The sequence below is a fragment of the Cyprinodon tularosa genome, unplaced genomic scaffold (genome assembly GCF_016077235.1).
Source record: "Cyprinodon tularosa strain WSP-4 unplaced genomic scaffold, ASM1607723v1 ctg13, whole genome shotgun sequence".
Classification (NCBI taxonomy): domain Eukaryota; kingdom Metazoa; phylum Chordata; class Actinopteri; order Cyprinodontiformes; family Cyprinodontidae; genus Cyprinodon; species Cyprinodon tularosa.
This window is the reverse complement of record NW_024038114.1, coordinates 2,452,327-2,478,336: the sequence shown is the minus strand read 5'-3', so window position 1 is coordinate 2,478,336 and position 26,010 is coordinate 2,452,327. Positions and strand designations below refer to the sequence as shown.

The 26,010-nt window shown below is 36.0% G+C and overlaps 1 protein-coding gene across 4 annotated transcripts; it reads left to right on the top strand.

Annotated features, from left to right (window-relative positions):
- Window positions 1-1,248: 1,248 nt before the first annotated feature.
- On the top strand, window positions 1,249-20,096 carry LOC119778058 (oocyte zinc finger protein XlCOF6-like). Of its 4 annotated transcripts, none has more exons than XM_038277128.1 (4): window positions 1,249-1,529; window positions 3,200-3,607; window positions 12,569-13,147; window positions 18,558-20,096. In XM_038277128.1, the coding sequence occupies exons 1-4, from the start codon at window positions 1,361-1,363 to the stop codon at window positions 19,940-19,942; spliced, it is 2,541 nt and encodes an 846-aa protein (XP_038133056.1). In that variant the 5' UTR covers window positions 1,249-1,360; the 3' UTR covers window positions 19,943-20,096. The 4 variants fall into 4 exon arrangements, with proteins under 4 accessions (XP_038133056.1, XP_038133055.1, XP_038133054.1 ...); XM_038277127.1 differs by having other exon boundaries at window positions 18,537-20,096; XM_038277126.1 differs by lacking the exon at window positions 18,558-20,096 and adding an exon at window positions 14,709-15,002 and having other exon boundaries at window positions 1,250-1,529; window positions 12,569-14,676.
- The last annotated feature ends 5,914 nt before the right edge of the window (window positions 20,097-26,010 follow it).

The following is a 26,010-nucleotide window of genomic DNA, read 5'->3' as shown; positions in this document are numbered from 1 at the left end:
TTATTTCTTTGGAGTAAATACTGCTAATGGTATAATGGCACCAAATTGGACACATGATACATGGAATGTATCTTTTTGTTTCAATATTTTCATCTATGCTTTGGTTAAAGCCTCTTGGAATTGCAACATTTTTACCTCAAAGGCTTGGCTCTCAAATCAATAGAACTATATCATGTTCAACATAGAGAAGCCTTTAATGCAAGGCTTACAAACTATTTAAACCTGGAAACCATTACCTTTTATAGGCAGTGGGAACAGCTCAATGACCTATGTGGACTGGGGTCAACTTGGCAAGTGACCTGGGTTAAAAATGCCTTCCAACAGCTCTTCTCCGATTGGTTTACAAAGGGAGCAGCAGACCTGGGTCTCCTGTGCATTAACGTGATACCAATGAGCCAAACTGACATAGATCACAATATTGACCCGGTTGCATGTGCTCTAACAAGCCAAAACAACTCTGCTTGCATTCAGTAAACGTGGCACAGCACTGGTAGGAGGAATTTGGATGGACAAAAGCGCCAAACAAAAGCTCTTTCTATGCCATGGCGTTGTTCCAATTCTTTACTTTCCTGATTTCTGTTGCACAGGTGACATCATCAGCACTAACCCAGTATGATAGCTTCACCAGACATGCAGCTGTTTGGGGACAGAGGCTACACAACTTATCAGCGGGGAGTCAGATTCCGCTTTTTGTGCCATTGGAAAGGGAGCCTAATGCCGATTGTTAGCGGGTCGATCCGTGTTTAAAGAACCCACCTTAACCCACTAATTTCAGTGGGAAAGAGACTAAACACACTAGATTGAAAATAGTCAAATTCTAAAAGACAAATTCTAACAACATTTGTAGTAAACAGGCATAAGAAATGAGAAAACAAGATTAAGAAAAAAATAGAGAACATTATTAAAGGGGGATATGATAGTGGCAAATGGCGAAGCTGTGACACTAAGGAGAACTAATATGCTACTTTAGTGTACAATATAAGCTTGGGGGGGCTTTTTGGTAAAGTGAGGGATTTAGGACCAGTATGGTACTTCACTGGATTACTTGGTACAGGAAGTAATATCATGCAATGAGGAATAAAGACACCAAGAGGGAACCTCTCTTTTTCTTTTTTTTTTTTTTTTTTTTTTTTTTGCAAGACACTAAGAGGAAAAAAGCCTGAGACCTGATGTTACTCACCTTTTTAACAACAGGGGGCGGTATGCACCGAACTATTGTTTGCGATCCACCATAATTCAGAACAGGAAACACAAGGAGGAGGAGGAGAAGAAGAAGAGCAGGAACCGTTAGCTTTTGTTCATTTAATAGAAGACTGCACACGGTTCTGGTTTTTGGAACATTTGAACATTTGATAGTAAAATGTCTTCGGTTGAGCCTCATAGAGAAATGATCAACGAGCCTTTGACTCCAGATGAGGAAACATCATCTGATTTTAAAGAAGTTATAAAATCCGAGGAGGAGGTCATTGGCCATAGCAGACTGCTGGATTTTAGCCGCCGGACACCCCTGGTCATTTTACAGCGATTAGGTATGAAACACCAGCGGTACGCATGTTAATATGACAAGATATAATAAAAACATACAATAAAAAAAATGGGGAGAATGGATACAAAAATATAAACAAATAAATAATTAGAAGAGAGCTAAAGCATTGTTTGGCTTTTCAAGTTTGCAGAATTTTTAACGTAATGATTCAAATTAAATAATATTTTAGAGGAATAATACTTATTCTTCATATTAGAAAAAAAATCCTCCTAACTATACGTTTCTATATAGTTATAAATGGGTAATTAATCAGAGTAGTCATTCATAAATCTACCCTAGTCTGTTAGTAGGGATGTGTGAAATGGCTAAAACATGTATTATGAAACCCTTGATATAAATAATTATAGATTTATTTTTGTCCCTATTTGACACACACACACACACACACACACACACACACACACACACACACACACACACACACACACACACACACACACACACACACACACATCCCTCCACCAGAATGCTGTGTGTTTTTGTTTTAGTCCAGAAAAATGATGGATCTTTCAATTAGACATATTCTCTGTTGATATTGAACAGGTGCCTATTGTGACCTATATTAATATTGTCTTTGTTGCCCAGCAATATCTTTAAGTCTTAAGCTTAGTTCACCAAATTTGGTTTATTTTGTTGTCAATTGGGTTTCATAAAGCTGGTTTTCTCTGAGATGAACTCAGTTACTGTAGCAATTGACTCAATAAACTTACCCTGTTTATAACCAGGCTTAGGGCTGACTAAATTCAAACAATGTGTGTTCTTTATTGATACATCAACAGTGAGCACTGTTAATGACGGAAAGGTTATACTGCAAAAACGATCTAGTAATAAGTCAGCATTTCTTAGATTAAGTGTATTTACCCTTAATCTGAGTATTTCTACTCTTAAAATAAGATAACTGGATAATATCCACTTGAAATAAGGCAATTAATTATTTTTTCTTATTTTAAATGTAAATTGTTTTGTTCCATTGGCAAAGTGTCTCACTTACCTCCTCAATAAAAAAAAAATCACTTATTTTAAGAAAAAATGACGTAAATGTATTGAAATGTGCTGGATAGGGCTGCAAATAACCACTATTCTGCTCAATCATTAATCTGTTGATTGTATTTCTTCTTTCTTTCAGCTAAAAACTTGTTTTAGAGTATCTATTCTCAAGTTAATGATTAATCAATTACTAAATTAATTAATGATTATTTTAATAATCGATTAACCATTAGTTAGCTCCATCATTTGCCCAAATGCAAGGTGCCATTAAAAAGTGGCAACAAATTATTAGCCACATATCATGCAATTAATTTGATACAATCCCACATAAACATTATAATTTGTTTTGAACTCAAGCAATTGTTAATAATTCTGAAATGTATAAATCTTTCCTATATAATATCTGATATTTTCGTGAAAGTAACTTAACGGTAGTCTGTTAAAGGCATCCATACACAGATTTATGGCTGCGGATGAAGTAGCTGCAATTTTAAGGAGAACTCTCAGTGTTTGCATGATGCCATACCATCAGCGCAGTTTCAAAGCACCACACTAAGTCCAAATAAAAAGAAAACATTAGCAATTGATTGCAAATAGAAGAAGCAGAAATGCTTGGGCTTCAAGTGTGACTACGTATGATATAAGCTTTTGCTTTCTTTTCCCCAGATCTTTCACAATATTGTGTGTATAAGGATGAGGAGGAGGATCCCCTTGGGTTCAGCCACCAAACAGAGAACTCCATTAAATTTAAAGAAGAACCAGAACCTCTGCAGATAAAACAAGAACAAGAGGAAGTAGAATATCGACAGATCAAACAGGAAGACAACCAACTCTGCATCAGTCAGGATGAAGAGCAATTTTTGCTGAAAGAGGAGACAGAAAACATTTTAATCATTTCTAATGTGAAAAGTAATTACAATGAAACAGAACCAAAGAGGAACCAGCTCATCTGTCAGGCGTCTTCGGACGTCGGGAACCAGGATCAGGAGGGAAGGAATTCTGAAGACCAAGAAAAAATAAGAAATGAAGCGAAGAAAAAAGATCAGAGATGCCAGAAAACAGGACAGCAGAAAGGTACTAATGACAGCTCAAAACAAAAAACACTGAAGGAAACTAACCCAGATAATGGTTCCCTTTCTCAAAACACTGATTTCTCTCAAGAATTGACAACTCACACAGGGAAGAAGCATTTCACATGTAAAACCTGTGGAAAAAGTTACAGTCACAAACGTGGTTTAATTAATCACATCAGAACTCACTCAGGCGATAAACCTTTCGCATGCCCTTTTTGTGGTAAAAGTTTCTACCAGAAATGCCTTTTAAAGATTCACATGAGAGCCCACTTAGGCGAGAAACCTTTTCTCTGTGCAACATGCGGAATAAGTTTTTGTCATAAGCGTACTTTAGTTTATCACATGAGAACTCACACAGGTGAGAAGCCTTTCAAGTGTATTACTTGTGGAAAAAGTTTCAGTCGTAAAAGCCATTTAACAAACCACATGATAACTCACATGGTCGAGAAGCCTTTCACATGTTCAACCTGTGGAAAGGGTTATAACGAAAAAAGTAGCTTAATCTATCATATGAGAATCCACACAGGCGAGAGGCCTTTCACATGTAGTATTTGTGAAAAAAGTTACCGCCATAAAGGCAGTTTAAGGCAGCATGTGAGAGCTCACACAGGTGAGAAGCCTTTTGCGTGTACAACTTGTGAAAAAAGCTTTGTTTGTAAAAGCCTTTTATCAAGTCACATGAGAATCCATACAGGGGAGAAGCCTTTTTCATGTGTGACCTGCGGAAGAAAGTTTACCCATAGAAGCAGTTTTGCTGTTCACATGAAAACTCACAAAGATGAGATGGCGTAGTGTGCTCCTTTCTTACTGAAAGTACTGGCATTAAAGTACCTGGATATTTATTTTACCCAAGTGAAAGTTGTGTGCTTTTTTTGTGTAAATACTCCTAAAGGCCGCAGAGTGCTTATATAATGCAGACTAATGATATGTAAGAAGGTTATTAAGAATACTTAACTGTACAATACTGAATTCTGGAAATGTTATCAAATTCAGTTCTTTCCCATTTTAATGTAGTTACATTCTTAAGATCATGATCATATTTTTAGTCCAGAACTGTATCTGGGGAAGTGTTAGCACAATATTCAAGCCATTATGTGGAAGAGCTGAGGTCCAATTAAGTCAGTCAAGTAAATTAGCCCTTCTATAGAAAAATCTGTAATGTTCATATTTATCATGGAATACCAAAGGGTTAAAACAAGGTGTGTGCATATTCTGATGATTTGTATATAAATATATATATATTATATAATATAAATTCTTCTTGTCATATCTAGCTTATTTTGTTGCCATTTTTTGATGGCCCCATTTGTACCAGATGATGGCGCTAATAACCTGTCTATTACCTAATGTGCCCCTGGTGCTGGATGAAAAAAATACACAGTTTGACTCATTATGAATACCTTAAATTGTTAAGGACACTTAAGCAATAGTGGAAGTGCCTCAGTGGTTGCCATAAGTGCAATCCGAGTAAAGTTGGTAGTTATGTAAGGACTAGGACTAGTTTACATAGGGACTTCAAGATGTACCTAGAAGCTATATGGTTTCCAATCTTTTGAGTGAAAGTAGGTATAAGCACAGCCCATCTCACAGAGTATAACGAAAATATGTTGTTCCTTTGTATGTTCTGTATGATACATAAGAATTTCCTCACCTTCATATGGTTTTGGTTCTATGATGAAGGACTTTAGCTATGAGCTACATTTGTCTAACTTTTTTTTGTAGTTCTTTCCAGAAGGCTGTAGTTCCAATTTGACCAGTGTCATTCATGCCTGTATTGTACGGTAACCGTATTTGAAAGCTGAAGAATGTCTGGATTCAATACAGCAGTCTGAAGCTCCTTTCCTACCTTGAATAGTCTTCTTACTGTTGATCTCGCAAAAGGTGAAGGGATAGGACCTAGGAAAAGGATATAGGAGCTATAATTTGAGGTAAATGGATCAAGCCATACTCAGCTTTAAACCTGTTCCAAACAAAGCTAAGTTAACTGGCTCATTTGCCATAGCAACCAACTCAGGCTCTGTCTGCTTTATGAGACTGTAATGACAAAAATAAGCCAGACTTGAATAACTAAGTCTGGCTTAGAAACGAAGCTAGCTTTATGAAAGACCACTCTGAAAAGTTTTTGTCTGAATATTTCCATTGATTTCTTTTCCAATCTTTTATAAATTTTAATGTTTAATCCAAATGTGTATTTTCCAGTCTCTACAGACTTGTTGTATAGTGGAAAATGACTAAATACAAGTTCTAAGTACACCTGTATCCATAAAAAACGTACACAGAAGTCCGTTTGCCATTGTGGTCTTTTTCTGTTAGTTTACCATCTGATTGTGAATTTCTCAAAAGGTTTATAAAAACCTTCTACTTTAGTATTTTTTTATCACCTTTAATAATTTGTGATTTCTCTTTTTATTGCTGCCTTCGTTGACTGAAATAATTTCGGTGAGAAACATTTTGCAACCATCTATCAATCTCTAACATAACTAGAGAAATTTTTCTCCTCTCTTTACCTAAAGCTGTGAAATGTTTTTGGTTGGTTGTTTTCAGAATCTCATACAGTTCTAAATATTAGTTTTATTTACATTTACATTTCTTAGTTTAAATTTATATTTACTCATATATTTTATACACTTTATTGAAGAGGTTTCTGCTTCGTGGAGCTGTGTCCATTAGCCGAATTCTTCCCTGAGTATGACTTCATATTTTAATTTAATTCTTAAATTCTATCACATACCTCAGGCTGCAGTTTGTAGACAAGAGGAAAGGAGATAATTTTAAAGAACTTCCAATAAAGTTTAAGAAAATAACAAGAAGATTTAGATTTAAGCATACTTGGTTAAGTAATACAAAATAAAAAAAAAACACAAAGAAAAATATTTGCAAGCTGCTAATAAACAGGCGAAGAAGAAAAACAAGATTTATTTTAGATGTACAGCCTATGAAGAAAGTATCAGAATTCAAATACCAGAGTTTGTCATTGGGTATCAAATCCACACGAAGAGGCAATCCTTCATGTAGAAACCTGTTGAAATGAGTGTTTCTTACAGACCTGGTTAAATAAAACTAAAAACAACAACCATGGCAAAAACCTCCCACAGTTGACTAGATTTGCCATGGCTACTTTTGCTTTATTCACAATTAAAAAGAAAACCAAACATAAAGGAAAATAAACCCATGTAATCTCATTGTAACAACACAGATATCCTGTTGTGTTTTGGTCATGGTATAAACAACAGTTATCTTCCAGCTGGCTTGGAGCTCATCTGCCTGGCTGTGTGTTTCCTGGATGGGGCCGCCTGTGGAGCTGGTTGACAGTTGCCTTTTGTATCTCTGCTTCTTTCTGTATGTCTGCTTCCGTCTCCTTGATCCCCAGTCGGACTCAGCAGATGGCCGCCCACACTGAGCCTGGTTCTGCTGGAAGTTTCTTCCTGTTAAAAGGGAGTTTTCCATCTGCATTGTTGCTACAAGCATGCTTAGTGTGAGGAATTGCTGTAAAGTCAATGAGTCGCAATCAGCTGGTTTTCCTTAGAAAACATCTTAACCAATCCGACTGGATGATCTGGTTGAATTGTCTCTGTAAAGTTCCTTCAGATGATGTGCTGTGAATTGGTATTATATAAATTAACTTAATTGAATTTAATTATCTGCATTAATTATGAATCTCTTCTCAATTAAATTCTTTGAACGATAAAAATCTGGGTTCTCACCAGTGTTTTGAATACATTTAGCTGCTTATTTTATTTATGAGAAGCATGTCTGTTGGAGGGCTTTAAGTCAGCGCTATGAAAATTGTAAATTTTTGGGTCCAGCATAATTGTTTTTCTGTCATATGTTAATTTACAAATCTTATTCTTTAATATAAATAGTCTGATTTAACTGTACAACAGGGCTGTTGCTGTGCCACTATTAACCTGACTGTGACCTTAGCACAATAATGTGTGCAAAACGCAAGCAAATAAAAATGCAAATAATTCAATTAAAACAAATACCAGAAAAAAACTAAAATAGAATTTTTCTTTTACTGTTCTATACAAAAATGTCTTGAACATGTCTGTATTTATTGAAACTAAATAAGGATGCACTAGGTTAAATGTCTAAACTGATTATATTTACTAAGAAACACTCTGTGTGTGTGCTGTTAAGCAGGGTGTGACAAAACTGAAGAGACACAGCTGACAGTCTGATTTGCTCCAAAGTTTGTCCTCAACTCCAACCGCACTGCGATTAGCAAACGGCAGGGGGTCCTGATCAGGTGGACCAACAGAACTGTTTTCCATTGATTGTTGATTAACAGGCTGTTTTCTGAACTGCAATAATCAGAATCAGCTATTTTAAGCCAAGAAACATTGAAAACCTGCTGGACAGTGACCCCTGAGTACTGACATTGGGCATGTCTGCTGTAGAGCCTTCATGATGTGGGACTTAATGTCTATAGTCACTGAGGACTGTTAGCTGAGTTTTCTATGCTACTGGAACAAGGCAGGAGGTCTTCCACATCAGTGGATCAGGCTAAAGTTGAAGAGGTGCTGTAGAATCTCACAGAGTTGCTCTGCACAGGCCTCTGGGGCGGACACCACCAGGACCTTGTGACTTATTGCGGGTTATTCTCCTCTTTATCTGTCTTCTAGAGACAGACAGGTGAAAGGAGGAGAGAGCGGCACCACAGTCTGCTTTGGCTGAGAACAAAGGCATAGAAGCAGGAGGGTATGTGCCAAGGGGAATGAAACATTTGAAGTTTGAGAGGGAACCTTTTGGTCAAAAAGAGTGCAGGGGAGAAGGGTGCTGAGCTTGCTCCTGAACTGAACCTATTAAAGGATCATTCATCGTCTTCCTCCCTGATCACCAAGGGCATTGCTTTGAGTCTCCCTTTGGAAAAGTTGAGCTGTCTGCCTTTTTCTTTACCAGGTTTATTATTTGTTGTAGTAAAAATAAATTTAAAGGTGCGCAGTTTGCTATATGCCTGTAAAAAAAAAAATGTAAAAGTATTTTAACATAAGATAATGTTTTGTATACTCAATGTCTGTCCTGATGGTGTTTTGATTGTCCTTTTTTACCTAAAAAGAACTCCAGCAGATTTAAACAGGCATATGGCAAGCATGCATTTCTCCTCTGAGCATTAGACTATTTAATACATTCATCATTACATTAGGATTTCTCTGTAGAAAAATGTTTGATATTTATGTCATTTCATAATATGACATAGAACCTCTTCCTAGACCTTTATTGAACTCATCTTTTATTACATTTATTATTAACTGAATAGATACAATTCCTGTTGTTAGATGAATTTATTTGGTTTATTTGTTAAATTTCTCTGCCATTATCCAGAGAAATATACCATTTGCTAGCTAAGGAAAACCTTCTGATTAATTACTGTGATTTAATTTTATTTGCTCTACAGGTTTGAAACAGCCTGGTGTTTCTTAAAAAGCCTAGGTGTCAATGTTGAGGATCCACACAAATTAAAGAGAAGATTGAAGTTTAGCTTTGCGCTTTTGTGTTTTCCCAGTTTGTTGAGCAACACTTCTTTTTCTACATGTAGAACTGGAAGACTATTGGGAGGTTTTCAGGTGTGCTACTGAGCTCAGCGTGCAGTGAGACTGCAGTGCAGTGTTTAAATCCCAAAAACATGCCCAAAACATAAGTGGGACGCACTTAACTTTCATAAACTCAGTTCCCCCAGCTGCGCTTTTGCTCCTGAGCTGATCCCTCCTTATTCAAATTCAGCTGTACGCTTTTTCGGCTCCATCTCTTTGTTCACAACCTGCTTAACTGTATATAAATAAACTGCATGACCATCCAGTCATAGACAGGTGTTTTTCATTAATTCATACTCCTTACATATATATTCGGATGGATAAAAACAATCAGTCACAGCCAATAACTTCCCCTACAGCGGCAGAGATTACAAAACAAAATGATAGAATTTAAGAAAAAACATCAGTCTAATAAAATAAACAATAAATGTTATGTATTTAACATGGTGGTTTGATATTTATATGCTACACATCCGTCTCACTGTACACTCTGATCGGTGGCATAAAATATAAACCCTATTGGACCGGCTGCAGCAATAAGGCATATTGTGATTATTTAATGCATGTGTTAAGTACTTTCTTTTTTTAACTGAAGTAAAGAAACAGATATTAAAAAAAACTGAATCTGAACTCTGTGCACTTTCTATCATTACTGGGTCATTTAACTTTAGCTAGAGCTGAGATGAAAGTCCATATGCTCTCTGTCCCCGATCGTTATTCTAAAAATGATTTGATCAAACCTCCATATGATACGAGTGTATGTCTGTGTTAAGGTGACATGGAATATAAATGTCTAAATACCGAGGGAACAATTCCATTGACAGCGTTAAAAAAGAAACTGTCGTTAAATGTAGTTGTGTTGTTCTCTTAATGGATAATGGTGATGATAGGAAACAATATTACTTTTTAAGTTAAGTTTTGGTTATAATTATTATTTTGTTGTGTATAGGAGTTTCAAATTGCCAAAGTGAACTGTTCCCAGGAAGAGGCTCTTTTGACACAGATATAGAACCAGGATATAAAACAAAGGATGCTTTTATTTTGACCAGGCCCAAATATAAGATTGATTCAATTCAATTCAGTTTGTTTATATAGTGCCAAGTCAACAACACGTCATCTCAAGGCACTTTTGAGATTGGTTAGGAAAACCATTGCATTTTGTCGTTGACTCCTCTTCAATCCCTCACACCAAGGATGCATGTAGCGACAATGGAGAGGAAAATTCCCTGTTAACAGGAATACATTTCCAGCAGAACAAGGCTCAAAGTGAGTGGCCATCTGCCAAGGCCGACTGGGGTTCTAGGAGACAGAAGCAAACAAACATAAAGAAGGAGATATAAAAAAAACTGTCAACATGCTCCACAGGTGATCCCATCCAGGAAAGACAGCCAGACAGATGAGCTCTGAGCCATTTCTGCTAGTCACAGTAAAAGAAACAGGACTACACTGAAAACAGGCCATGCTCCAACATCTAGAAACAGATGTCGATGGCAGTGTTACAGCTGATGATTTAATCCAGGATGGAGTCACAGCTGAAAAGGAACAGACCAGATGAAGCTACTATGACAGGAAAAAGGAGAGAGAACATAAACCTATGAGTGAAATTTGACAGATGCTGCAGAGTGGGAGAATAGAGATAGAATGAAGCAGTATGAGGAAAAGTGGCCCCTATGTGATCCAACAGCCTATACATATAGAAGCACAAGTAGAGAAAATAGCTCGGGATAACCTAACTATTTTGAACAAGGTAAAGTAAAGGCAGAGCCACAGTAGGGCCAAGGTAGAGCAAGAAAAACGTCTGTGCAGACTGATCCCTGCAATAAGATGGAGCTTAGTCATTTAAGGCTCTATATGTGAAAAGGTGGATTTTAAATTATATTCTGGATTTAACAGGAAGCCAATGGAAGATAAGCTAGGATAAAAGATATATGATCTCTCTTTTTAATTTTCATCAGAACTCTGGCTGCAGCATTTTGGATCAGCTGAAGGCTTTTAACTACAGATTCTGAACTTCTAATAAATGTAAATAATTACAAGAGTCCAGCCTTGAAGTAACAAATGCATGGACTAGTTTCTCAGCATCACCCCATGACAGTATATTTCTAATGTTTGTAATATTTTGGAGATGAAAGAAGGAAATTCTAGAAACCTCTTTGATATGTAATTTAAATGACAAAAAAACCAAAACAACCAAGAACAGTTTAATCCCACCCGAATGAAGTAACTGACTAATCAGCTTATTTCTCAAAGACTCTGGTCCAAAGACAATAAGTAAAATTTTTTCTGCATTCAGATGCAGAAAGTTAAGAGTCACTCAAGTTTTTATCTTTTAGTCTTAAAGACATGCCGGTAGCCTATGTAATTCAATTTAGTTCAATTCAGTTTTTGTATCTAGTACCAATTCACAACATGTCATCTCAAGGCACTTTACAGGTACAAATCAACTAGAATATACAGTCAAATTGATTAAAAGTTTTCTGTCTAAGGATAACCAGTTGATTGCATCAACTAATCGACTCGAAGCAATCCCTCACACCAAGCATGCTTGTAGCATGTAGGAAAAACTCCCTTTTAACAGGAAAAAAACTGCAGCAGAACCAGGCTCAGTGTGAGCGAGGCTGACTAGGATTCAAGGAGACAATCAAGAGATTTGTTTCATCTGGATTCATATACTGATATAGATGAGTATCATCAGCAAAACTGTGGAAATTAATCCCATGCTGTTTAATAATTCTACAAATTGGGAGCATATATATATATATATATATATATATATATATACATATATATATATATATATATATATATATATATATATATATATATATATATATATATATATATATATATAGTAAAGAGAATTGGTTCTAGCACTGATCCCTGTGGTACTCCACAGGTAACCCTGGAGCTTGTTGAAGATTTATCATTGACATTAACTGAAATTTGTCAAATAAATCAGATTTAATCCAAAATAGTTAATTCCTACAAAATGTTCAAGTCTATCTAAAAGGATATCATGATGGACTACCAATACAGATTACAAATCTATGCACAGATATTTAGGGCGTGATCCCTCTTGATCTTTAAATACAGAATGTTTTCTAAGCATCCAGAAAGCACCTATATCTTGCAATATTTGATTCTTATAGCCTAGGGGTCTAGCTTTAAGGACAGTAAAGACACAAGCTTTCCATATTTGGGATCTAAGGATCCCAAATATGTGTTTTTGACTGGTTTGATAATTGTTCAGGCATTTATATATAGAATTTTTTTAGCACTCCCAGCATTACACTATGGTTCAGGAATATTAAATAAAAACTTGAGGCCTAAAGTATTATCAGAAGCCACATTAATCATGCCTTTTGTTATTTTTGTCTTGTATAAATACCAAACGATGCTATAAGCTTTTGTTTTCTTTTTATTTCCAGATCTCACACAATATTGTTTGTTTAAAGAGGAGGATCTCAACCAAGAGGGAACGTCCACTTTAGATCAAAAGCAAGAAGAACCTGAGCATTATCTGGTCAAAGAGGAGGAGAAGGACCTCAGCATCAGTCCAGATGAGGAACAGCTAGTGAAGAAACAGGAGACTGATAACATTTTGAGGATTTCTTCCAATGTTCAAAGAATCCACAATGGATCAGAACCAAACAAGAACCAACTCAACCACTGGGCCTCCCCTAAACTTAAGGACCAGGATAAAGAGGGATACAACTCTGAAAACCGAGGAAAAAAGGGAAATGAGAAGCAAGTCCAAGGTGATAGAAGCCAGAAAGCCAAACATCAGGACAGCACTGCTGAAAGTTCAACACACAAAACGCCCAACAAAGCTAACCAAGATAAAAAGACATATTCTTGTCAATCTTGTGGCAGGAATTTCTCTAAAAGCAGTCATCTGATTAGACACATGAGAACCCATACTGCTGAGAAGCCCTTCTCATGTGCCGCCTGTGGAAAGAGTTACGGCGATAAAAGCAGCCTAACTTATCACATGAGAACTCACACAGGTGAGAAACCCTTTTCATGTGTGACCTGTGGAAAAAGCTTTAGAAACAGATCCAATTTAAGAGTTCACATGAGAACCCACATGACTGAGCGGCCTTTCTCATGCGTCACCTGTGAAAAAAGCTTCACCAATAGAGGCAGTTTAACACGCCACATGAAAAGACACACAGAGACTAAGTATTTCTCTTGTGTGACCTGTGGAGAAAGTTTTTCGAAGAAAAGAAATTTAACTCTTCACATTAGAAGTCATCCAATTGGGAAACCTTTTGCTTGTGCTAGTTGTGACAAACGCTTCCACCATAAAAGCCTTTTAACACTTCACCTAAGAATACACACAGGCGAGAGGCCTTTTACATGTGGGACGTGTGGGAAAGGTTTTAGAAAAAGATCCACTTTAACAGTTCACATAAGAACTCACTCGACTGAAAGGCCCTTCTCATGCATGACATGTGAAAAAAGGTTCGCCAGTAAAGGCAGTTTAACACGTCACATGAGAAGCCATATAAAAGAGAAGCCTTTCTCTTGTGCAACCTGTGGAAAAGGTTTTTGTGAAAAAAGTAGTTTAACTCTTCACATCAGAAGTCATACAGGTGAAAAACCTTTCTCATGTGTTACTTGTGGACAACGTTTCAGTTACAAATGTCTCTGGACAATTCACATGAGATCTCATACAGGTGAGAAGCCTTTCTCATGCGCAACCTGTGGAAAGACTTACAGTGAAAGAAATAGCTTGAGTTATCATATGAGGACGCACACAGGTGAGAAGCCATTTACATGTAAAACTTGTAACAAAAGTTTCAGTCATAAAATTCTCTTAAATCACCACATGAAAGTCCATTCAGGTGAGAAGCCTTTTTCATGTACAATTTGTGGAAAGACCTACATTGAAAGAAATGGTTTAGCTTATCACATGAAAACTCACACAGGTGAGAAACCTTTCAAGTGTATTACATGTAAGAAAACCTTTAGTCAAAAAGGGGCTTTAGGAGAGCACATGAGAGTCCACACAGGTGAAAAACCTTTTACCTGTATTACTTGTAAAAAAACGTTTCGTCATAGAAGTGTTTTAAGGCGTCACATGAGGATTCACACAGGTGAGAAGCCTTTTACATGCACCACATGTGGAAGATGCTTCAGCAACAAAGAATTCTTAACAAATCACATGACCATTCACACAGGCGAGAAAGCTTTCTCATGCACAACCTGTGGAAAAAGATTCTCACGAAGAAGCACTTTAACAGAGCACATAAAGATTCATGGGAGCAGTAAGCTTTTCTCGTGTACAGCATGTGAAAAAAGATTCTTAATTAAAAGCAATTTAAAACGACACATGAAAACTCACACAGGCGAGAAGCCTTTCTCATGTTCTATCTGTGAAAAAAGGTTCCTAATTAGAAACGATTTAAAACGACACATGAGAACTCACTCAGAGGTTTCTACACCAGGCTGCTTTGAAAAGCATCCTGGAAAAAATATAATTTAACAATTTGCATGGGAACTCCCATGTAAGAAGGCATAATGTGAGCCTAACATATCAAGAGTCTTGTTAACTTGATGTATAAAAGGTGAAGTAGTTAAAGGAAGATAAGATCTTTAAAATTTTGCTCCTTGCTTAAAAAAGATTTCAAATTCTATGCTGGTGAAGATTTTCAGTCATTCTGGTCATCGTCATTCCAAAAAAGTAAAAAAAAAAAATAAAATCTGTGTGATCTGGGAACACATATGAACGTAACACCAGGCAGTGGTTGGTTGTTGTTATATCACAGAGATAATATAAATTTCAAATCTTATGTACTTGAAAAAAAAACAAGCTAAAAAAGGAATTTGCATTTTAATAATTGCTGTGAAAGTATGGAACAAACTAACTGTTGAATTAAACCAATGTCCAACAATCAAACAGCATACTGGGAAAAGGCTCCAACTTAGATAAGAAAGGTGCGGTTCAATGGGTAATCATATTCACTGGTCATAGGTGTATACATATATTTGCAATGGATGTGGTTTTGTCAGATATGGGTAATAAATGTATAAACGAAAATTAAAATGTGTCGTTTTGTGTGTATGTATGTATGTATGCTATTTATTGAATGCTTTCCTTTTTTTGAGAACACAAGACCACAACACACTGATATTTATAGATGTTACAGATGTGCCTTTCAGTGCATTACAAATATAGGTACCAAAATTATCAATGCATGAAAAAATAATTAATAACAGCCGATTCCAATGCCAAAAAGTGATAAATCATGCATCCCTAGAAGTACAATTTCAGTTCCATCCAGAAAAAAATGGATATGCTGCATATTTAATATAGCATAGCATATTTTTATATATATATATATATATATATAGAGAGAGAGAGATGCATAGATATATTTTATTGCATGCAGAGGTCTCAAGTACTTAAGTACACTTTTTAGGTATCTATACTTTACTCCATTACTTATTTTTCATCCTACTTCTGACTTCTAATTATTACATTTTCACACAAGTATCTGTACTTTCTATTCCTTACATTTTTAAAACAAACGTCACTCGTTACTCTTGGCTTCGGTTTAATGCAGAGGTCACGGATTAGTGGACCGCACCACTTCTCCTGTTACCCTGAAATCCCACATCCTCTGTCACCGATCCATCCTGCTGCACTCCAGACCTCCTGCGCAAAGCAAAGCCTACAGCCTCCGCTGTTCCTTCCGTATTGCTGTGCTCCGACTTCCTCAGAGCTCGAGGAGAGCATGCACGATATTATCATTAAATTTGTAGGAGCAAAACATGCAGAAATTAACGCTTAATTTAATATGACATAAAAAATTCCCCATCAGCATCCAGCATATTTGTGGTTTCTGATGGAGATGAGAAATCTGCTTCCTGGTCTGTTGAAGTACCAATAGTTTGCATCCAATATTTTAAATAAACAGTGTTAGTTTTTTTGAAATATATAAGAATTATGGTCTAATTTTTAGTTATGGATCTATTGTTACTATATATTAATTTTGGCAAACCAGATCTTCTCGCCGTTCTTTGTCCTGTTTGGTGCGATTGCAATAGCGGATCTTGACCTGGCCTGACTGGAGCGGAGTCTGAACATTTAGAGGATGTTTGGCTCAACCTGAACAGAATCAAAAATAAACACCTCATTTTATTTCAGTCTTAAATTCTGTTTAAAGTAACAGATCATTAAAAATGTCTCAAGACCTTTACTGATTAATGATTTTCTTTATTCGGACCCCGCTGATTTTTAATTGGTTACCCCTGGTTTAATGTTTATAAATATTTATTTCACGTCATGTGCGCCATCCAATGCTGATCATTGGCTCCATCCGCATCTAGTGAAAACTAGTGTAATTGGATGAGTCATATAACGCAAACACTCATTGGTTAGCTAAAGGAAATCATCAGAAGCAAGCAGGTGTTCTTCAAACTGTAAAGGTGAATTGTCTGTGCCATGCTACAATATTGGATTCAGAAAAAAATGTTGAAATGTCTGAAAGATCGAACACAGGCGAGAGCGTATCGGGAGACGGAGACCAACAAGACCTCCCTCATCCTTGGCCCTATCTCAAAGAATTTTTTTAAATAGTTGAAAAACGTAGCTTTTAATTCATATAGTGGCATCTGGCTGTTTTATTTTTAAAGGTTACTTTATACTTTTATACTTAGTTTTTTGAGCACATACTTTTTCACTTTTCCTTGAGTAAAGAGGTCAAGTTGATACTTCAACTTTTACCAGAGTGTTTATAAACTGCAGTATCTATACTTCTACTTAAGTAACAAATGTGTGTACTTTTGACACCACTGATTGCATGCTGCATATCCCAGTAAATCTGTTTCACCTTTAAATCTGCAGCTGTCCCTACTTCTCTCTGTGCTCTGTTTAAAAATATTTATGAACATATTTACCAATATGAAGATGCCAGAAACTAAATTTCAAGATTTGTAGAAGCTCTGCAGTCTGATTCTGTCTGTATAAAATGGAAACATGTTCATTTTAACCTGTAACTGGGAGTCATGGTCCTCTGAGAAGCCAAGATTTTTGTAACTAGTAAAGAAGAAGAAACTATGTTTTCTCAACCTTCTTGCTTTATAATACCAACTTGTATAAACTTACAATCTTTTCCTGTTTTTAGCTGAAAAAGCTCTGTGTGTCTAACAAACAGATTTTTCTGTGGCATCTGTAATTTTTTTAACCAACCTGTCTCCTAACTTTTACTTAAACATCGAAGTAGCTGTTGGTTAATATATACTGAGTGTGTGCTGTGTGAAAAATCAGGAAGAATCTTATTTGAGTGATTTAAAAATGGATCAACAGAGTGCTTTTAATTAATTTAAAATCGGCCTGCCATAGCCCACTTCATTTAAACTTACACATTAACTCTGCCATCTTCCTCTCCTTTGCAGCTGTAGTGCTGTTTCTCTGTCTTTTATACAATTTCTCAATTTTTTTTCATTTTCAGCATTAAAATCTCTAGTTCCAGTGGGGTGAAATAGGAACTTCCTTTTGCCTGTTGTCATGGTGACTCATCTCATCTGTGATACACTGATAACGGCTTTTCATGCTTGTTACTTACGTGCTCAGCTCTGTGTGGACCCAATTAGAGTCGATTAAACCCATTCACAGTGAAACCGAAAACTCAGAGTTCCCGACCTTAGGCTACATTAATTTAGCAGTGCGAGTTGAATCTGACTTTGTTAAACCTGTTTCGTGAAACAGACCTCCATTTATCCCCTTTGTCCATGAGCCTTTAAGGATTTTGTATTTCTGAATTGTTTTCCGGTGTAATAAAGGCTCCTATGATGAGATGGGAAACATGCTGAGCTTCAGAGCGCAGCTGCTGGCCATTTAAATCCTTTGTCCAGTCATTACGCTCATGCAGATTATTTCCACATATTTTTCTTTATATATAATGAACTTATGGAACAGGGCCTATATGGTAAAGTTAATCACCTATCTCTTTTGTAGGGCCCATTTTTCAAGCGCTTTACATCTCTCTCTATTGTATTATCTGACTCAGTAGTGAAAACCAAAGCTTTTGACATTAATAATGATATCCAGAGCCCTCAATACCTTGCAAGATCTAATGCCCCTTACAACCACATAAGAAAACTCAACTGCAGTAATCAAGTTTCAATCAAAAGGAGGTAGCATTTTAGATAAGTATTGCAGAATTAAGGAATTTTACACAAATTTTAAAATCTTTACAGTAACAAAGATGGCATCATTAAGACCCAATTTAAGCAAAAATAACTTCATTTTTTAAATTAATTCTTGCAATAATATTTTTATTTTGGTAAATTTATGATTTTAAAATGGACTGAAATAACGCCTTTTTTAAGTGAATTGTGTGCTCTCTGACTCACACTTATAAGCTTTTATTCTCTTTTTTTCCCCAGATCTTTCACATGTGTTTAAAGAGGAGGAGGATCTCAAAGAGCCCAGTTGCCAGAAGGGGGACCCCACCTTGAAACAAGAGGAGCCTTTTCATATAAAACAGGAGCAAGATGAACAAGAACAGTTTAAAGAGGAAGAGAAACATCTCTGGAATAGTTTGGATGAAAAGCCATTCGTGAAGAAAAATGAGTCTAATGACATTTTGGCGTTTCCTTGCAATTTGCAAATAATCCCCAATGAAAAAGATCCAATCAAAAGCCATGCCATTCCTCAGGAATACCCCAAAGTTGAGAACCAGGATCATGAAAGTAACAGTTCTGAAGACCAAGGAGAAAAGAGCAAAGAGGAACAGAAAGAAAACGATAGATGTCAAAACAACAAACAGTTGAACGTCACTGCTGACGTTTCAAAGCAAACTGACCTACAAAGTGATAAAGATTTGTGTATTGTGAAAACTTGTGACAAAATCCTGTCTAAAAACAGTCACTTGACTAGGCACGTGGAAAAGCAAGCTGCTAAGAAGCCTTTCTCATGTGTTACATGTGGAAAAAGTTTTCGTTTAAGAAATGTCCTAACAATACACATAAGAACACACACAGGCGAAAAGCCTTTCTCTTGTGTGACCTGTAAAAAATGTTTCATAAAACGATCTAATTTAACACTTCATATGAGAACTCACACGAATGAGAGGCCTTTCCCGTGTACATCCTGTGAAAAAAGATTCACCAGCAGAAGCTGTCTAATGCGTCACATCAGGAGCCACACAAAAAGAGAAGCCTCTTGTGCAACCTGTGGAAAATGTGTTTTAGAAAATAGTTGTGATAAACCTTTCACGTGTAATGATTGTGGAAGATGTTTCAGTTGCAAAACCCTTTTAAGAAAACATATGCGAATTCATACAGGAGATAAACCTTTCTCATGCACAACCTGTGGAAAAGGTTACTCCGATAGCAGTAGTTTAACTTATCACATGAGAACTCACACAGGTGATAAACCTTTTGCTTGTAGTACTTGTGAAAAGAGATTTGGTGTTAAAAGCCATTTAACAAGGCACATGAGAATTCACACGGGTGAGAAACCTTTTAGGTGTATTATTTGTCAAAAAAGTTTCCGTACGACTAGTGTTTTAGATCGTCATTTGAAAACTCACACAAGTGAGAAACCCTTCTCGTGTAACACTTGTGAAAAAATGTTCTCCAGAAAAAGCTATTTAAATCAACATATGAGAACTCATACAGGAGAGAGGCCTTACTCATGTACCATTTGTGAAAAAACATTTCTCATTAGAGGGAGTTTAATGCGACACCTGGGAACTCACACTGGTGAGAAACCTTATTTATGTGATATTTGTAAAAAAAGGTTCAGTTGTAAAAGCCATTTAACCCGACACATGAGAAGCTCACACTGAGAAGCCTTTCTCTAGCAAGATGTGCTAACAGTTTCAGGCAAAAATGAGAACTCATATATGCTGGGTGGTGCAATGAGAGCTTTAAATATTAAACAATGTAGTGAGTGCAATCACAACTGCATCACATTTTGTATATATATATATATATATATATATATATATATATATATATATATATATATATATATATATATATATATATATATATATATATACACATCTCATGCACCCTTTTTTTTCCTATGGCACCTTCTTCTGTTTTTGACTATTTGAGCCGATGTAGCGAGCAAATTTCTCCACCGTGAGATCAATAAAGTCAATCAATCAACATCTTTAAAAGGTGAAAATAAGTTAAAATGTTTGTGCTATAAAATACTTCAAATTATAACTGTTTTGATCACTTGGAAGTGCTCTTCTCTACCTTTTGGCAAGAGGTTGTTTTATTTTTTCTTAATTTTCTCTAATGAGTTCCACAAAAAGAACAATTATGTTGTATTAAATTTTACCTTGTTTTGTATTGGGTCAAGCAGCTTTTGTGAGTAGTTAGTGGAGGTAAATCTGGAGGTGTAGAGCGAGGGATACAATCACTATTTTGGAGAAGGGAGGGGCTCACTCAGTCTAAGTTGGTGTGGCAAGGTATGCAATGGAGGGCTTTGATCCCACTGATTCCTGCTTGAAAAATCTTATGCACTGACCAGTTAGCCAAACTGATAAACTTGTTAACAAACAGCCATGTGGAGGACACAACCCAGCACATCTCTTCCTATCTTTCCTTAAGCACTTCCTCCCACCAGTATTGACAATTCAATGGATCGTTTGCCTGTATTGAACATGGATTCTGTCAGCAACGCCAGAATGTGGCAAACATTCACGCATGTCTTTCACCCAGGAGTCTGTGGAATCAAATCCTGCCAATGCCACACTTTCCACAACAGCAACAGCACTAAGGCCAGCAGAGCGGTTCCTATGTTAGTGACATGTGGCACACAGGCCTAACAGGGTTCTAGCTCTCTAGATTTACATTACGACTACGTTGTCTTATTGAAGGGGGGGGGGGGGGGGGGGATCAGACAATGAAGAAATTACTAGGTTTAAGGGGGCTAAAGATGTTCATGTTTAGAGGGTAGTCTCGCCATAAATCTGTTACTCAAAGGTTGGGGAATCATTGAGCAAACAACTTTTACAAGTTTTGTGACGTTTAATTTTAGTTATTTTATTTGTATATTTGTTTATAGCAATTTGAGATACTTCTGTTAATTTCATGACAAAATAATCATTATTACCTACAGAAACTGAACTTAAATTCTTTATATTGTTTTCGCAACCGCTCTCAAACAAACAGTAACACATGCAATCTGCATATTTTAAAAGGACAGAACCGAACGGCTTTGCTATTTATGCTAGCAGTCTTTCTAGATCACCTGTAATGCAGCCCCCCATTACATGCACAAAATGTTTATTTGCTCAGGCAATTTAACATCCCTTATTTTTTTATCTTTAAAAGCAAGGCCAAATGTGCTAAAGTAAAGTTTGATTTAGATCATCATGGCTTTTGAAGCTTTTAATTATTTTTTTTTTTTAGTTTGCATTTTATTTTATTTTTTACATATTAGTAAAATTGATTAGTGGATACACCTTAACACATCATAGCAGTATTAGATGTGATTCTATTGACATGTAGGCCAAAAATCACACATTTATGGTTATTTTCTCTCAATTTCTTGTTCAGGAAGGTGATACTGTTGATATGATGGAAACAGAGACAAAATGTTTACCAAATCATGACTGTACTTTAGATCTTTCACAATGATTTTTCTTTTGATATTTTTCATCTATGCTACTTTTGTAAACTTCTTTACCTGTTTATCTTTCTCCTCCACATACGTTTTCTTTATAAAGGCATAGATTTTAGGTCTTTAGAAAATGTATTAATAAAGTGATGATATATAAATGTCTTACAAAAAAGTCAATTAAAATAAAAATGTATTTCAAATTCACTTCTGTTCACTATTGGATTGTAAACTATTTTGCAATATGGTAAGCTAACAAGACTGTCGCGTTGGCCACTGAGCTAAGCGGGTGCCTGAGGACTGTACTGTTGTTAAACAATACTGATCATGGCAAACGATTGTGAAGTAAAATTTAATAAACCAAACCAGAACAGTGTGTGATTCAGCTTCACAATTTAATTCCTGTGGAAAGGCCTATTTGAGAGTTTTCCCAATGACACAACTGAAGATACCAAATGCAACAACCAAATTCAGCATTGAAATGACTGACGAACTGTCATAGCATTCATGCTTTTCAAAATAACAATGCAAAAGAAAGAATATAAATGAATCACATTCTCAACAACTTTGTTTTAAAAAACATGTTAAAAATCTGAATACTAGGCTAGCTTGGGGGCTCATCTTAAAAGCAGTAATGTAATGCTGACGTCCGATTTTAGAACACAGCAGTGCTAATTTACTAAAAAATCCATTTAATATTTCTTAGTTAAATTTTTATTTTGTAATATTTTATGTTCCCTATATCCTGTTGTTGGTGTCTGTGATTATCAATTAATGATTGATGATGATTAATGATCCTCTATAAGTTCCTATATACAAAGGCTGTGGCCTTATATTATCTGACCTGATATACTGACCATGAGTCAGAATCTTCAGAACTATAACCTCTCATGTTACATTAAGTGTTGAACAAACTAAAGCATTGTTATATTTTGTAAATTAGAATTTGTGCTCTGATAAGGCTGTTTCTTATTTTTTATTTTTTTTTAGATTAAATAACAGTAAGTGAAAACCTGTGGTCAGGTACTGAACGTACTTTTCATATGACCATGTTTCAGTTTAAGCCAGGCTGTTATATTTTAAACCTTGAATAAATAAAAACATATTTTTTGTGGAATTAATATTTTATAATGTGTTTTGCTTGGAAAAATTTCAATATATAATTTTTTTTTATTATGACTAAAACAGTTCTATACTTATATACTTATTCTATACTATATATATATATATATATATATATATATATATATATATATATATATATATATATATATATATATATATATATATATATATATATATATATATATATATATATATATATGTGTGTGTGTGTGTGTGTGTGTGTGTGTATGTGTATATGCTCCTACAATGACAGGCTTTTAAGATGTTAACAGCAGAACCCACAGTCGTTTATAGTTTTTTCCGTAAAGCTGCAGTGAGGCACGAAAAAAATCCCATTAGAGCAGAGGTCTTCAACAGGGGATCCGCGACCCCTAGTGGGTCCTTGCAGGTACTGCATGGGGGTCGCTAAAGTTCTGGTCGATTAGACTTTTTTTAAATACAGGTGCTGGTCATAAAATTAGAATATCATGAAAAAGTAGATTGATTTCAGTAATTCCATTTAAAAAGTGAAACTTGTATATTATATTCATACATTACATACAAACTCATATATTTCAGATGTTTATTTTGTTTAATTTTGATGATTACAAATGACAACAAATGAAAATCTCAAATTCATCATATCAGAAAATTAGAATATTGTGAAAAGGTTCAAAATTGATGGCCCCTGGTGCCACACTCTAATCAGCTAATTAACTCAAACCACCTGCAAAAGCCTTTAAATGGTCTTTCAGTCTAGTTCTATAGGCTACACAATCATGGGGAAGACTGCTGACTTGACAGTTGTCCAAAAGACGACCATCGACACCTTGCACAAGGAGGGCAAGACACAAAAGGTCATCGCTAAAGAGGCTGGCTGTTCACAGAGCTCAGTGTCCAAGCACATTAATAGAGAGGCGAAGGGAAGGAAAAGATGTGGTCGAAAAAAGTGTACAAGCAAGAGAGATAACCGCACCCTGGAGAGGATTGTGAAACAAAACCCCTTCAAAAATGTGGGGGAGATTCACAAAGAGTGGACTGCAGCTGGAGTGAGTGCTTCAAGAACCACCACACACAGACGTATGAAAGACATGGGTTTCTGCTGTCGCATTCCTTGTGTCAAGCCACTCTTGAACCACAGACAGCGTCAGAAGCGTCTTGCCTGGGCTAAAGAGAAACAGGACTGGACTGCTGGTGAGTGGTCCAAAGTCATGTTCTCTGATGAAAGTAAATTTTGCATTTCCTTTGGAAATCAAGGTCCCAGAGTCTGGAGGAAAAGAAGAGAGGCACTTCATCCACGTTGCTTGAAGTCCAGTGTAAAGTTTCCACAGTCAGTGATGGTTTGGGGTGCCATGTCATCTGCTGGTGTTGGTCCATTGTGTTTTCTGAGGTCCAGGGTCAACGCAGCCACATACCAGGAAGTTTTAGAGCACTTCATGCTTCCTGCAGCTGCCCAACTTTTTGGAGATGCAGATTTCATTTTCCAACAGGACTTGGCACCTGCACACAGTGCCAAAGCTACCAGTACCTGGTTGAAGGACCATGGTATCCCTGTTCTTAATTGGCCAGCAAACTCTCCTGACCTTAACCCCATAGAAAATCTATGGGGTATTGTGAAGAAGAAGATGCAATACACCAGACCCAACAATTCAGAAGAGCTAAAAGCCACTATTAGAGCAACCTGGGCTATCATAACACCTGAGCAGTGCCACAGACTGATCGACTCCATGCCACGCCGCATTGCTGCAGTAATACAGGCCAAAGGAGGCCCAACTAAATACTGAGTGCTGTACATGCTCATACTTTTCATGTTCATACTTTTCAGTTGGCCAACAGTTCTATAAATCCTTTGTTTTTATTGGTCTTCAGTAATATTCTAATTTTCTGATATGATGAATTTGAGATTTTCATTTGTTGTCATTTGTAATCATCAAAATTAAACAAAATAAACATCTGAAATATATGAGTTTGTATGTAATGTATGAATATAATATACAAGTTTCACTTTTTAAATGGAATTACTGAAATCAATCTACTTTTTCATGATATTCTAATTTTATGACCAGCACCTGTATATATTCCCTCTGCAATTTTTCCCACTAATTTAAATGTCTTTAAATACCCATTAACATGAATTAAACACACTGTAGTAAACAGTTAAAGTCATCAATGCACACATTCAGCGACATACAGGAGCTCTTTGAAGCTGGGCACCGTTTCATTCACAACACCTGTCCCATCAACCAGAAATATTTTAACAATCACCGGTTGAAATTACTTTCGTTACATAAATTCATATCTAATAGAGTGACTATAGGACCAGTTTGATAGACAATTTCATACATTATATATAATTAGGGGGTCCCCGCTCCATCTCGCCATTACTTTGGGGGTCGTTAACCTGGAAAACGTTGAAGACCCCTGCATTAGGGCATATAATTTACCCATTGTAGGACAACAAAGGGAGTTTCAACTATCTATCTTACTCTCTGCCAATCGTGCTCTTTCTAACTCCATTAATGCAAACGTTTGATCATTTCACGCTTTTCGTGCGAGCAAAGGGCGGCTGTTACGCGCCTTCATCGAGCACGCGCATATTCTGCCGCTTTTTTTTTTTTTTTTTTTTTTTCATCTTCTAAATGTTTTTTTATTTATTTAATGAATTACCTTAATAGAATATAAGATTTATTAACTTAATTATTATAATTTTATATTATTTATTTATTTATTGTGTTGTTTTTTTTTTTTTTTTTTTTTTTTTTTTTTTTATTGAACAAAATGTATACAAATTCTCGATGAGGTGCAAGAACAATACAACATAGATAGAAAAAGTAAAACAAAAAAACAAGGGGCTAAGACTAAAAACAAGCACATAAAACAGTAAGGCAATTGAATAATAATAGAGCAGGGATTTAAAACAAAAGAAAACTTGAGATACTGGCAGTTACTTTTCTTGCAGAAACAGATTTCAAAAGTTTCAGTGAGGTGAAATAAAGTTTAAATTGGTTAAGAAAAAAATCAAAACAAGGAGTAGAACCTCTCCATTTACAGCAGTGTATGTGATATTTCACAAGTAAAAAGATAATATTAACCATGTCAGATATTTTACTATCAAGGCCATCAATATAATATAAAATGTGGGTGATGGTTATCTCAGGAATGTCATCAATTTTA